At 37.4% G+C, this 15,565-nt stretch overlaps 1 protein-coding gene across 2 annotated transcripts in view; it reads right to left on the bottom strand.

Moving 5' to 3' along the window:
* Nucleotides 1–15,565, bottom strand: part of CNST (consortin, connexin sorting protein) — a 57,452-nt gene that overhangs the window by 11,347 nt on the left and 30,540 nt on the right. For both annotated transcript variants that reach the window (XM_082756770.1, XM_082756771.1), the window contains 5 exons: nt 14,735–14,821; nt 14,161–14,275; nt 11,955–11,976; nt 11,684–11,780; nt 6,384–7,261 (listed from right to left, as the gene is read on the bottom strand). In XM_082756770.1, coding sequence (XP_082612896.1) covers nt 6,384–7,261; nt 11,684–11,780; nt 11,955–11,976; nt 14,161–14,275; nt 14,735–14,821 — 1,199 coding nt within the window. The remainder of the gene's footprint in view (nt 1–6,383; nt 7,262–11,683; nt 11,781–11,954; nt 11,977–14,160; nt 14,276–14,734; nt 14,822–15,565) is intronic.

Raw genomic sequence — 15,565 nt, 5'->3', positions numbered from 1 at the left:
AAGCTCATTTATATTGCAATTATAAGAGCTGTAGAAAACCAGAAAACAAGTGACATTGTAACTTATGGTCCTAAACTTGCTCATACTACAAGCTTATGTAATGCATCGATGCTTGCTATAATCAGAGATGGTGTGCTGCACACAGACAATGGAGAGCACAATCCAATAGGCACGGCACCAACTGTGTCATTTGGCATTTGCAACATTTCAACCAGTAAATGTGGCAATTAAATTTGCATGTCTCTGCTCTGGCAGTATTTTATACCCCTCAATTGTTGCCCTCAGCAACAAACAGGGCTGGCCATTGTGGATTTATGTCTACAGCATAACAAAATTTTCCCCAAAACACAGCTGAGAGGATAAGATTGACATACTCTCCTTTTGATATTCACTTTCCCTTTTGATTATCTACTTAAGAGCTTGAATGGTTTATTTAATGAAACAAGGCAAGGAAGTACGTATGAAGTAGTGAAAGTGTGGAGGTGGTGGGAAGAAATTGTTTAAGTCGGTATGTGGAGGCACAAACCAAGTGGCAACAACAGCCTGCAAGCTCCTCATCACATCAGACAAGCGCACTGGGGTTAAGTGTCTACCAGTGATGTTAAATTAGCCTTGCAGAGCTGCCACGAAAATTTATCAGGCCAGCCAGAAAATAAATACTTATCCTTCCATGTTGTGACAAGGGAGGGGGATTGTGTAGGTGCGTATTAATTTGACTCATTTATTTGGGAGGGCGAGATGACATTATGTCCTTTAAAAGAGTGGATTATTTTAAGCTTCTACGTACGGCATCGCTTTTGTAAAGAGGATCAATGGATCGTCCCGAGCCACCCACGCAGCAGGCGAGCTGTTGCTGGCTACGCCTGCTCGAACAGCTGGGACTGCGCGTGTGGGGAACATCACCTGGGGCAGGCTGGGCCCTGTCAGCCTGGCCTAGCAGCAGCACGTGGCAGGCCTTCCCGGGAGTGAGATGTTGGCTCCTGCCATCTGAATGGCTGTGGCACAAGCTCCGTCTCCTCCAAGCCTAAAAGCTGAGGGCTGTGCCTGACGGGATTACCTGGAAATGTGTTTCAGCGATTACAGTTATGTAAAAGGCTTGTGCAGGGAAGTCTTGCTGCAACGAGGTTTGAGGTTCACTTACTTTTGCTGTTGGCATACACGACCGTTGCAGGATTACTTCTAAATGCAAGAGACCTAACTGATGCAGCACAAGTTTCTCCACTCTAAACACCTTCTTTTGCTTAAAAGGGGTGAGCAAGGTCTTTTGATTTTGCAATATAATCAGCATGGCTAACGTCATTCTCCTGGCCCAGCAAATACCAATAGATTAGATTTTTAAGGCTCTCTGACCAGAATATCTTCTTTGCATGACGTGCACCCATACCTGGAACATTTCATCTGCCTGTCACCAGATTGGAATCAAGGGTTTCCTTTTGCTCTGCAAAGCACCTACAGAACTATGCCTCCTACCCAGGGTACAGTTTATTATTAAAATGCAAACGCAAATACAAACATATGGAATTCTGCATAAAGCAACTTTTATACCTTTTTTCCTACCATGTTCTCAACTGCAGCTAAAAACTACCTAACAAACATCAAAACATTTTATTTTACTTATTTTCAGTCATTAATACATGTACATGTATGTCATTACTGAACTTAAGATTTTCATGTAAGTATAGTGTCCCTCTCACTACTGACAAAGTCTCATTCAATTTAACCAACTGTAAACACAATATTTTTTTCTGCACCTTTCTTTTAGAAAGATTTCAAAGCAATATACAAGCGGATTACATTAGATCCATCTCCCATTAACTAAATAGCCATGGAAAGTGGTAGGACAGGGACTTAACAGCCATGCAAGACTAGAAGTATTCCAGCCCAGTGTTTGAGGAATTTAACAAGGCAGAAAACATTATTTAAATTGGAGTCTAACTAGGGAACTGTGGTTAATACAGCTAACCACAAGTCAAGCCTTTGCTTGACTTGAACCACAAGAGGAAAATGTAGGCCTGCAGCAGGCGGCACAGCCAACAGCACTGTTACATAAAAAGCTACATAAAGGACACTATTGAAACACAGGACCTTTTCTTAATTCTAAGCTAAATAATTAATAAAAGATGCTGTTGGACTTTGTGTACCTGAACTCACTCTGCTCTGCTGGCCTTTTGTAACAACCACCCAGAAACTGCAAATGGCATGCAGGTGTATGGTGGCCCATGGACCAGCAGTCAGCAAGGAAAGCAGCAGTGACTACTGATTTACTCAAACTGCCAAATATTTGAGCTCTTCTCTTTTTACCAGTAGTAACAGAAAGTGATCCTGCTTCACACAGAAAAGTTTTAAACTTTTTTTTTTTTTTTTTTTTTTGGAGGGGGTAAGGTTTAATATACAGGCTGCAAAAGAAGCAAGTAGATAAATAAATAAATCTCTAATTAAACTCTCTGCCTCTTCTCCTTGTTTAAAACAGCATGTGCTGGTAAACTATTCAAAAAGCTTCTTACATTATGCTTATTTTCTCCAACTATGATACACATTCTTTTATAAATATGACACACAAAACTATAAAAGTAAGGCCCTGCACTTTGAACTCTTGACAGAAAGTCAGATTACCCTTGCCTCTTGCAATCAGTCACAGCATGCAGAAGTAAATAAACCCCCAAAACTGGAGGCATGGAAGCAAAGTTCACTCTGTGAAGTATTTTGGTCTAAATGCAGAGAACTACTCAAGGAGGAGTTTTGTTTGTATATTCTTCTGTGGGATTTATTCCTGATTCAGTGACTTGGCAGAAGCCTCCAATTTATTTCTAGCAATACCAGGCTCTTAAAGCAGTCACACACAGCTGTACAACAAACTGACAAAAGGCAAAACAGCCCTGGCCTAAACTATAAGAAGCAGGCCAAACTCTGCTAATAAAATACATTATGTGCAGGAATATAATGATACATTAGATATATGAATAATCGGACTTTGAAAAGTAGCTAACTAATCAGATTCAGCATTCATACCACAATTAAGCTCTAACCATTTTTCTGTTAATGTGCTTACCACGCAAGCATTGGGGCTCCATTAAACAGAACCAAATACCTCCTGCTCCTCAGACACCACATAAGCATTTCATGCAGAAATGTAATTCTCACAGACTCAAAACCACAGGACCCAAGCTGTACAAGAGGACAGGGGATCTCAGCAAGGCACTGTCTCCACACTTCTTTTCTGGAGACTTCATTTCTGCAATCAAATCAGCTGCTAGTCAGTACATACCCAGTAGTTTTTTAAAGTCTTGGTGTACAAAAAATGCCATCTAGAAGCTACTACTTTATGCTGTGGTAAGGAGTCTCACTACTTTTCATTGCAGAAAGAAATTTCAAATGGTAATTTGCCGTTGAGAAAAACATCAAGATTTTATTCGTTTCCCTAATCATCTTGCAGAAAAAGCTGTATTTCATAAGGCATAATGCACCTTACTTTACTGAAGTTACAATCTGACTGCTGGTACGTCATTTCATTCACACAGAAATGACAGCAACGAGATCCAAGAAGAGGTTATACACTTGTGAATTCTGTTGCTCCCAGCTGCTGACTGTGCCCCAAAGCTCTTTGCTAGCTGTATGAATGTAGTTTCTACACAATGACAGTGATTTTCCATCATTTGCACATTGCTGTGTATGGTTTGTACTAGTGAAGAAATACACAGTGTAACTCCAATATGTAAAATGCTATTTCAGTTTTTGTAGTTATTTAATGGCAGAGTCAGAATATAGGAGATTTTCGGTCTTTAATTAATTATTGTAAATGGTAGCTAAAAAGCAAATGACATAAAATATCCAAATTAGAGAACTATATGAGGTGACTGCTCAATATGGGGCCAAAAATCCCTTCCTACCTGTAAATACATACACAACACTTACTGTGCCACATTTGCAATAAATTAGTATTACACCTGCACTGCTCTATCATATGATTTTTGTGCCTAGGTTATTTCAAAACAGTCGTTACTTCTACCCTCTTCTAACTTGTTATGATTTTGTAAATACTTGCTCCAGGAAAAGTTTTTATCACATCCAAGTTAATTTTCTAATTGTCACTGTGGTACGTTTCATGTAAGGATTTGTTGCTGTTACACATGTGGCTACCAATGGATTTTCTAGGTATTTCTTTCATAACTCTTGTATGAAAACACTGTAACCTACTAGATGGCCACAGCCTGAACAACAGAAATTCAAAGGTGGAAAAGGAAGACAACAAAGAAATGTTAAAGCTGGATGCAAAATCAGTCTGCTTGTTGTCAGTGGAATCTTACTTTGGCACTAAAACAAAACCACTTAAAGTAAATGCTGACAGTTTCTCAGAGGTCCCAAACCCTCTGGTGCCTTTCAGAGAAGCTGTAGGTGCTCACCACTTCTGAAATGCAACCCCTAAGGTAATGACAGGTGATAAGATTAACTAGAATAACAAAATATAAATGTATAATCAAACAACACAGGTTGCTGTGCCTGTATTGTAACTCACCCTGCTGCACCTAGAGATTTCAGGTATTGTAAAACACCTCAGAGGCTGTGTATTGTGGATTTTAATCAGTGTTGAAATGAACCCTTCTTTGCTTTTTCCTGATTTATCCCCCCTGCCTCACACACAAATCCAGCCTCTTGCTAAGAAAGACTGGAGAAGACTCCACCAGTGCTAGCCACCATTATGCCTTATATGGCAGGGAAAATGCTGTGCAAAGGCTCAAGGTACTTTTTACCTCTCCAGAGACTCCTCTCTGCTATCAGAGTACTGGCAGTCCTAGCAGCAGGGCAGCGAACTAGAAATGACACTAGATTCTCAGTAAAGCATCAGTGTCATCAATTGCTGGGCCAATCAATACAAGCATAACTTTTCTAACAGTATTGATATGCTGCTTCCTATCCAATCCTCTAAAAGGCAAATGGCACAACACACCACTTTAAAAATAGCTGCTGCAGGGTTAATTTCGGATTTTTCTACATGAAACAGAACAGTTCTCTTCTGTGGCTTAAAATGTTGAACTTCCATCGGGCTCAAAAGAAATCTCATCCCGAGGGATGGTATTTAAACTGCTCTTTTGTTATACATCCACATGGGCTTAGCACAGACTGTCAATAAAATAATCTTATTTGAAGCCAGTGAATATAAGCCAATGGATTTAGTGCAAGAGTTTGATAACACATAATGAACATGTATTGTGGGTTCCCACATGTCACATGTTGTGAAGAGCTCATTTACAGCTACTGCTGGATCCAAAAAAGCTGAAGTAAACGCAGCTTTGTGTATGCACAGCCCTCAGTCACAGGATGTGGTACGCTTCCTGACATCCCACAGAAAGAAAAGGTGTTTTAGGGGTGATCAGGATGCCTGGTGCTGGAAGGGAGACAAAGCTGTTTAGGTCTCTGTTTCCAGCATGGAGATTTTACCAAAGATATAACAACATCAGCATGGACCTCTAGTATTTAGTTTCCTGCTTGGCTGCAGTCCCTGAGCGATCGTGGGTTCTTGGTCTCCATGCATTAGCTTCTGATCTATAGAGAAGTACTGTTACTGTATTGCTAAGGGATGCTGTATTGTTAAATGCATTAAAAATAGAGACAAACTAACACGATACCATCTTACAAGTCCACCCCTTCCAGCATCTGAAATCACATCATTTCACAATATTCTCATATTTACATTTAAAGGAAAAGCTTTTAAGGTCCCACAGATGCAAATGCACCAAAACCAGTAGACAAATGTAGCAAACAAGTAATCATACACTTTGTGAATCAGTCCTGAAGCAATAAAACTTCTGTATTTCAGAAGAACATTTTAGCTTAGGTAGCACTCATCCTTGTTGGGACCTATCAGAAGTGCAAAAGAAAGGGGGATTGAGGCTTAGAAGGTTTTTCTTACTTTTGGTTCAGTGACAAAACTTCCTATGTGTGGCAAAATTAGAAGCCCATACAAGTATATACAGAGTTTACTATGTATGAAGCTCTTCTCACATATAAGGAAGGAGTAGAAAAGCAAATCAAATTTCATTCTGTGAATAGAAACCAACCATATGATACATCATTGGCATTATGTAGATCTTTTCAATAAAATCATAATTTAACAGGAATTGTCAGCTTATGTAAAAAAGACAAACGAGTTCACACTAATATGTAAAAATCAATATAGTTTTTAGAAGCACAAAGCAACACTTTGCAAGAAGGACACAAAGAGATAAAAGGGAACTTTTGTCTGAATTAAAACAAGTAAATAAATGTAGGTTTCTTTTCAGAGTAAAAAAAAAATGACAAGTATTTAACACACTTTGAAGTTGGCAATGACTAAAATATTTTAACTAAGGTAACATGGAAGGTTTTATAGGATTCACAGTATTTACCTCTGCAATCTCTATCCTTCTTGCAAGTTCATCAAGAGAAGAAAAGCTGTCATCTAGTGATAAAGCTTCCAGTGAGTTGTAAGATGCTCGTTCAGGTGAAATATCTGGAACAGTGTCAAAATCCTCTTGGTTTGCTAAGCTTGCAAATGATTCTTCAGTGTCTATTATGTTACCATTTAAAAGTCTGAGAAGAAAATCTTCTTGTTCTTCATTTTTTACCTTCTCCTCCTGTCCTGCTGCTCTCTGCATTTCCTTGCATACTCGTGAAAGGGCAGTACTCTCATGCTCAGACACTTTATGACTTCCAGAGCACACGTTCGATGCAGTTCTGTCCTGGGGAAATTTTTCATCATCATGATCGGGCTGTTTCTGCTGCTGGTTTAAATCACTATTTCCGAGCTGGCCACTAGCAATTTCTGAAGAACTAGCAACATGTTTTGATCTGAGAAGATTTTTATCAGCTTGTACATCTTTATCAGTAGAAACCAAATCAGTAGGCATATAATCAGCATCTGTTAAAACCACAGCATCTACCATTGGCCCAGGAGAGATTTTCACTCCAGGCTCCCCAGCTGTCTCTTTTATTTTTTCTGCATCCTTAGAGAGCTGCCTTTCTCTCAGCTGCAAACTGTTATCTTTACCGGCATCCCCTGATGATAAACAGCCCGAAGAAGGCCTGCCCACTGTCCCTGTGGACTGGGTGTGTGGCTCCGATGTTGATTCAGCACTGCAGTGCTGCTCCTCCATGTGGTCCTTTCCTGCTGCTACCGAAAGGCTTGCTGTCTCGCTCTGTCTCTCAGTTTTGTTTTCACCTGGAGGACGAATGCTCAGCTGTTTATCTTCTTTCTTTGGTCCGACGCCAGGACAAGTTTCAGTACCTAAGCGCAACAGGAAAACAGTTCCAGTGTTTTTAAATGATTTAAAGCACCAGCAGAGGAGAGAGAGAATATATTATCATTTGATAACATTGGAAGCTAATGCTTTAAAACGTGCTCCCGTATCGGGAGGTACTTAATGCTCCAGGCAGAATGAAAGCTTTGTTAGTCTCAAGTAGTCTGAAAAGCTGACTCCTGATTTAACACAGTGTTTACACACATTCTTGCAGGCTAAGCACATGATACTGTGCTCTCCTGAAGAGAAACAGACTTACTCCCATGCTTCAAGCAAAATATGTATTCAAGTGTCTTTCTGAATAGCTACATTCCTTCTAAAGCGTATTTTATATGACTGCACATTATGGAGGCCTGAAGTACAGATACATGCACTTAACTATTAAAAAAATGTATTTTGATGCTGGTGTATCTATTGCACAAGATCGCTGTATTTGCTTTAAAAGAACTGAAATTATACTGATTTAATACATTTTAAATTAAATTCTTTTAAGTGGGTAACTAGCTCCTTTAGTTAACAGTAAATTAAAAATCTAATTATGATATTTTACATAGCAGACTGCATAATGATTTACTTTTTGGAATTGAAAGTTAGTTTACATACTAAGAATGCAACTGGATTCGTTTTATTTCTGTATTCATATTTACAATACAATTAGAGACGGATTTTTCTGATCTGAAATTTCAGAGAGAACTCAGAGGAATTCTGCATAGGTTGTGAATTCACCTACTACTGACATGATCTGATAATGAAAGAGTAGACGGTTACCCTAAATTGCCAATAAAATTACGAGACATTAAACATTATGAGAAGCTCAAAGCCAGATCTTGCCCTTAAGGCTTATGAAGAGAGAAAAGGAGTATTCAGCATTAGAATACCAAAGCAAGCTAACTATAACAGAAACTCTCTTTTTGCTCCATAACTTTAATAAAAACTAAGTTAAGACAATGCTACAGTAGGACTACTGTTACAGTAATAGTAGTAACTCCAAACAACAAACTCATACCTCCAGAAAATGCTTGTTTGCATTTTTTGGGTCACAGCCAAAAGCAGAAAATCTCATGAATATATTAACAAAGAGATCAAACACTGCCCTGATTAACTGTACACATCCTGACAAGATGGACTGAAGATATTACCATATCTCTATGATAATCTTATCCTCCCTCACCTGTTAAAACACTTTCAAATCTGAGCGATTTCCTCTACTTGTTACACGAAACAGGGTCACATTCTTGTGCCTTTTAGGAAATAGTCACATTATTTCAGTTTATGGCACAATTTTATTAAATTCTAAACTATTTTCATAGTGAAGTACAAGGCAGCATAGAAAAGATAGGCTTGAGAATTGAAGAAGAATATCCAACCATCTCAAAATGCAGACAAAAAGAACAACATTAATGGTTGAGAGGGTATGGGGAACCTAACTTATGAATGAAGAAATGGGTATGAGACTGGGACTTCTTGAAAACTAGATACAGATGAGTAGATAGCCCAAGGGATTTGTAACTTGATATTGAGCCCTTCACATATAGGTCATGAGTTCAAACACAGCCTGGATTACTGGGGCAAGATTTTGTTACCATCTGTCAGTTTCCCCCAGTGGATACATCCACATTACAACAGGCATCTTTGTTGGTAGCCCCAACTGCAATATCAAAGATTAAATGGGAACGGAAATTAAATCAAATTCTTTACCAAGAGAGATGGCCCTTGAGCTCAGGCTTCTATTGCTAAGAAAGTAATAAATGATGCCAGCACTGTTATCTGTCTGCAGAGGTACAGGAACTGAGAGGTAACAATCACCATTACACTGCACATCACATTTTCAGCAGCTTTCAGTACGTTCTGTACACCTACTTCAAAACACCTGATTTAGACAACTCATGCCCGCTACATACTCAAGGCAAGTTGAGACAAACACTTGAGGACTTACATTACAGAAGATGCTTTTTCCTGCCAAGTTAAATGAAGATGTACCCACCAAGGTGGCAGCAATTTTTATCTGTCGGAGATGTAACAGTGTCTACAGAGAATCTTCTAGCAGCAAAGCACTTAGAGCAATTTAAGATTTTTCCCCCCTAAACAGTTACTATTAAATTGCCACCAGCTTTGTTCATCGCAGAAACCTGTAGTCACTTCATTCTGTTACCCCAAAGCAGTCTAGCAGGGAGTGCTGAGAACGCGATGGCATTCTTCCAGTGGGCAATTCACACTTGCCCAGTCTTTGTCCCTGTCCATTTAAAAAAGAAATCCTTATACCCTGTTTTCTTTTAAGCCATAAAGAAGTTTCTTGACACCTTGAAAATAGGGTTTTATGTACACACTGCAAAATTATGCAAAGTGTTTTATTAAATTCATCATTTCACTAGAGAATATTTCATAAAACACACGAACATGATTATCTTTAATTAACACCACGGTTTTCAGTTAGAAACCAAATAAATTAATGGATATAGTATGCATCAATTCTCATCCTTTAATGCACGCACATAGCTTTAATTTTTCTGTTGGTAGAATCAAAGATAAAATCTGCCAGGGAGGAAAGTGTAACAGAACACGAATTCACATGAAGGACAGTCTTCAAACTACTTGTGCATTTCCTTTTACTGTCATACTGTAAGTCACACCTTTACTACCAGCAGCTGAGTTCAGTAGTTCTCCCTTTCATATTTGCAGATACATTTCTATGTAGGACGTTGGGAGAAAAAAAGAAGAAAAAAAAAAAAAAGATTCTTTCTGATGTAGGAAAAAAACTGACAAAAGCAGAATATAAGCATTGTAAGCTCACAGTGAGAAGGCCCATGAATTTGGGCTCATGCTGAACAGGTTAGGTCAGGAGTCATAGCTTCCTCAAGAACATACTAATTTGTGAAAATCATCTCTTGTAAATCTTAAGCATTTAATCTTGAGGTAGGCTTGAAATACCCCTATCTTTGTACTGACAAAGTATTCAGCACTGATGGAAAATTCTCAGCAGGACAGCTTTATAATGGAATACAGTTTTATTAATTTACAAACACTTCATGGAAACCCAAAGGTTTTGATGACATTTTGACAAGAGTTACATTAAGAGAAAGACACGAAAAAATCCATTTGCACCATTAATTACTTTCACATTAATTTTAATATTTCTAGATGTTGTATCTTAACATTTACAAAAAATGCTACTTAATTCAGAAGTTTCAAAAGGTCAGAATTTCTGCTCTCCAGAAAGCTTTTGCTCCCACTTGGAATAAAAATGATGTAATTATATGTATCTTCCTTTTTTTTTTTTTTCTTTTTTTTTTTTTTTTTTAAACCATCTGAAACCAAAAGGACATTCAGTTCTTTTGATCTGCTTTCTGAGCTGTCAAGCATGTTTGCTCCACGTTTTCAATGTTTTGTTTTTAGATAGGTTGCTGCGACAGCGAAGGATCAGTATAGGGGTCATGGTAAAGAAAGGATGAAGATGAGGAGAGTCCACACACCTAGAAAATTATCATTTTGCTATTCTGTATTTTCATTAACTCCAAGTTCTGAACATCCGGGCTGATAGGCACTTGTTGGATAGCTTAGGTTGAAGGGGACTTCTGGAGGTCACCTAGGCCAACCCTCATCTCGTGAGAAATTCTGTCTGTTTTTGAGGAAAGGTCCTCAAGTTCAGGCCATTTTTGGCAACTGGACTGCAGCATAAAGAGAACATTTTTGCTCAAAGAGAGAAAGATAAAGCACAGCCTAGTAGATAAAGCACAGCCTAGTAGCCTAATGATGCTGTTTCCCTCTCTATCTCCATTTTAACAATTCATTAAATTGCAAATGTTTCATAAGACCCCAATGATTCTAACATATTTCTCAAATAAAGCAGCTGCTCCCCAAGGAAGGAGGATGAAAATGACATAAAAGTGCATCCAAAAAAAATTAACAGAACTATAGTTTTCTCTTTAAGAAAATCAAAAGGCTCCTCAATTTTCTGTGCTGTTATAAAAATATATAGCCCCAAATCAGTGTAGCACATATAATTAAAATAGTTAATAATATTTTTAAGTATACTGACTGGCCACTATTTGGATAATTATCTATCATCAGATTGTACACCATATAGTTTTACATGTCTAGTTTTACACAATTCTGTACCTTATGGAGGCTGCTGTAAACACATGCTCACATTCTCATCTAAAAGTAACTCTTTTGATGGGGGCTAGAATTACTAATTACAATTCTGAGTATCAATGACTAATTAAAATTGCATAACATGTCCATTGCAGAATTATTTTTGAAAAAAATAATAAAATGCAAAAATGGATTAATCTGTGGGAATCCAACTGCAGCTTCAAGTGAAAGAGAGTCATAATTTTTATAGGAATACATCATTATGGGATAGTATTTCAAACAAATAAATGTACACATACATACATATACACACATACCTGATTTAAAAGCAGTAGCTTCTCTTTTCTTTGAATCCTCTGATCCCTTTAACTGGAGCAAGCAATCGCTTTCCCATGTAATTTCTGCAGCTACTGGCTGTAAAATATGATAGCATTTCCTGTCATTTTTGAACTGGAATACTGTGACTTTTTGAGACATTCAAGCTTCAAGTGGCTCTGTACTAAACTGGAAAAACTATGTCTAATAATATTAGTAGTATATTTATTAGCAGTCTTTGGCAAAGCAAAATTCACATAAATGGCTCCTTACCTTGTTTTTGGGTGCCTGTGGCCTGCAGCAGTAAAGAAAAAAAAGAATAAATTAAACTACTCAGCAACAACATTCTTCATAAAAAATGTCACTGAAATCCTATTAGCCTTTTCTCTGCTCTAATATTAGCACAGAACTTTTCTAACATTGAAACAGCATCAGCATGCAAAGACTATTTCAAACACAGATCCGTACCATATGTAAATATAATCAAAAGACCAATTAGCCCAAACACTGCCCCACCTATTTAAGAAAGCAGTTAAAAGATAAGTTACTGCAGCATATCAAGTGATCTAAATTCCTGTACAACTTTTTGCTAAAAGAGAACGCTGCCAACTTTCAAAATCATGTAAGGACACAGGATCTAGTGATATTAAAAATACTGATTGCTATAACAGAGGTTGAGGAAGGGAAAAAAAAAAAAAAACAACAAACACCACCACCTTACTTGCCTCTCCTTAGACTATTTACACTGGGACATATTTTCTGGCTACTGTAAGATAGAACAGCTCCTACTGACTCCACTGGGATTCGCTTCGCAGGTGATTCAGCATTGCTAATACTGTGGACTTTGCAAGCTGTGTAAACATTCATGCACAATGTGTACCTTGCTTTCGACTTAAAAAGCAAAATGCTCATATTTTCCAAGACCCTGTCTTAAAGTATTATTTTAATTGCAAAATAAATTGAGCATAAATCTTAGAAAAAAAAAATGTATCAAGTAGACTTTTGCCTAGAGAGTTCTGGAAAAGTAGTAATTTTCTATACAGAGAACTAATAATGGCAAATGAACAGAATCCTCATTTTTTACCAAGTTGCAGGAATGATTTACATAACTGAATTTTTATTATTTTAAAGTGAGGCTGCATGTAAGAGTTGGAAGGAGAAAGCAAAGTTATTCTCAACAAGGTGAGAATTCAGTGCCTAGGGAGGTGCTGCTAGTTGTGGCATATAAATTGTAATAGTCTTGAATACTAATCTTCATGTGAGCTTGCAAAGTCACGTATATAAAATGTAGCTTGAGGAACCCTGCAGGCACACAAAGTAGAATCTTGCAGCAGCAGCAGGCTCTGGGAATAAACTTGCAGCTACGGTGTCAGAGCTGCCTCTACCTCCCATGGAAATGCAGGCTTATGCTTTCTGGGGATTCCCCCCAAATGCATTCAGACTACAACAAACAACCTCAGCCTGGGCTCTGACGATTGGCCTGGGTGTTCTTCAAATTCTGTACTGTCATCCACAGAAAAAATGTGGAAGCTACATCATACTCTGTGAACAACAGGAATATTTTTGTTTTTGTTACATCCAACTGACTAAGCCAAAGCAAACGTATTTGAAAAAAAAATTCTCTCTCCATCTGATACAGAACATCTTTTGGATAATGATTTTTTCAGTGGTAGCTAGTATCCTTTTTTCACCAGTCCCTTAAAAGGCCTAGTAGGTAAGACATTCACCCATGAAATAACAAATCTTTGCCTTCCTGATGGGTCCCTTATCCCTTATGAAGAAGTACATCCCAGGCACTATTCAAAAGTTTGCTATATTGTGATAAAATGTTTCGCGAGGCTGCTGGATCAGGCAAAGCAGGTACAAACAAAGATTTCTTAACTTTTCCAAAGACCGTCACACTAGTCAAGTACAGAATTTCTGCTTCATAGTGTTTAAGCAACCCATAGGAAATCAACAGAAGGTAACAAGAATGACTCAAAGCATTAGTGATTGTCCTAAAATATCAAAGATTTTCAAATAAGGTCCTATTGAGTAGTTGTGAGTACTGGAGTTTGAGGTGTTAGGCAATTGTATTTAAAAACAATGATTAGAACAGTAGGTATAGGCACAAGCACCATCATCAGATCTGCAGTCTGTCTCTTCCTGAATTAACATTTCTCAGTTTTTACTTTGGCTGAAAATACAAACTAACTCAACACTCTGTTTTTGGCAAAGTAATGACTTGCTGAAAACAGTCCAGATCTAGTCCCTGTACATTCCTCAAATCGTATGAGAGCACTGTGAAAGCTGATGGTAACTGAAACATGTCAATTGCATATCAGGAACAGCAACCACTTCATAAGCACATTCACTGAAGTCAATGGGATACAGATTTTATTTTGGGATTGACTTTTTAAAAACAACCATAGCACTAATGAGACAACAGCTGCACTGGCATATTAGTACTGTAAAAGTAATGATGTTTTCTTTTACTTACTGTTGATGTGAAGAACAAACTTTAGTAAGCTTTTCCAGCTCTTCACTACTCAGTTCTTTAGCTGAATTCCTCAGCGTTCTAACTGGGCTAGAAACTGCTGTTTTCCATTTTCTTTCTAAATTAAACCAAAATATTTTATGCAAAGTACTATAAAAGTTAAATTTGCTTAACATAAAACATGCATGCTAAATTAATTCATAGAGAAATATTAACAGCTCCTCTGCACACGCTCTACAGTCTTTTTCAGACTGTGTAAAAAGCATCACATTTTGTCACAACGTGCTTTATTTTCATAATATCATATTAATCAACCTTAAAACAAAAATAACCCCCAAACAACTGTTGATCAAAATCTCAATTGACAGAATAAAGGATAATAAACTATTTACACTTTCTTCATGATATGTGCAAAAAGGAATCCAAAGAAGGATTGCTTTTCTCGTAACAAGAGAAATTCTGATATAAATTATACTTTTGTTGTTTCACAGTTTTAAGCTGTAAAAATGCAAGCTCTATTAATTAGAAAGATAAATCAAACTCTTCCTTCTACTATATTAGTTTAGCCTGTACTTACCCCACTGTTCCTGTATGGAAGAAAGATTAGCAAGCAGCTGCTCATGATACAATCGTTCAAGCTGAATGAACTTCATTGCCTTCTCATCTTAATGGAAGGTTAAAGAAGAAAGCACACGTATACAAACATATTATGAATTATTTGTATTTGACACTGTATTTGAAAGGACAGTCATTATGTACCTGAAATTTGACATTATTGAATCAAACTGAGTAATAGTTAGCATCTAGAGTTCTATGCAAGGAAGAAAACAATAGCAGACATGAATACAGCAAACGAGAACCAAATACATGTAAGTTCCAAAAATTAAAACCCTATTCTCTTCAGCTGTTACCTATACCCATGTCTTGTGGCCAACAAGTTGTTCTAGAAAAGAAGTGAGCAAAATGTTACTATGCTGACAAATGTTTTCAGAAAATAAAATCTGTGGGAAATGAAAAGCAAAACCATTGCACAAATACTAGTATGCCTCTCTCAAGATATTCAATTGTATGTCAATAAACATAAACATAAATATAGCTTCTTCTTATTGACCAGCGGGTGACAGTATTAAAAAAAAAAACACAAAACCAAAAACTTTCCCAACTCAGACTCTACAAAGACACCAACCCTCTTTCGAACAACTGCATTTAACACTGTTGGACAGCTGAGACACCTTTTTTCTTTTTTCTGAAGATTCTCTTTACTTTTCTTCTACATGAAGAACTCTTTACCCTCCCTTCAAGGTTATCAATGTATTCAGAAAGGTATACTGATAGTTTTCTAATTTGCAATAGTTTAGGACAATTCTAGTTCCAGCAGTGCTCAGTTGTTAGTTGTTTTGTTTAAAGC

The sequence above is a fragment of the Aythya marila genome (assembly GCF_965140915.1).
Source record: "Aythya marila genome assembly, chromosome: 3".
Taxonomy (NCBI): Eukaryota; Metazoa; Chordata; class Aves; order Anseriformes; family Anatidae; genus Aythya; species Aythya marila.
Note: the sequence above shows the minus strand (reverse complement) of the source record. Positions and strands in the feature narration are given on the sequence as shown.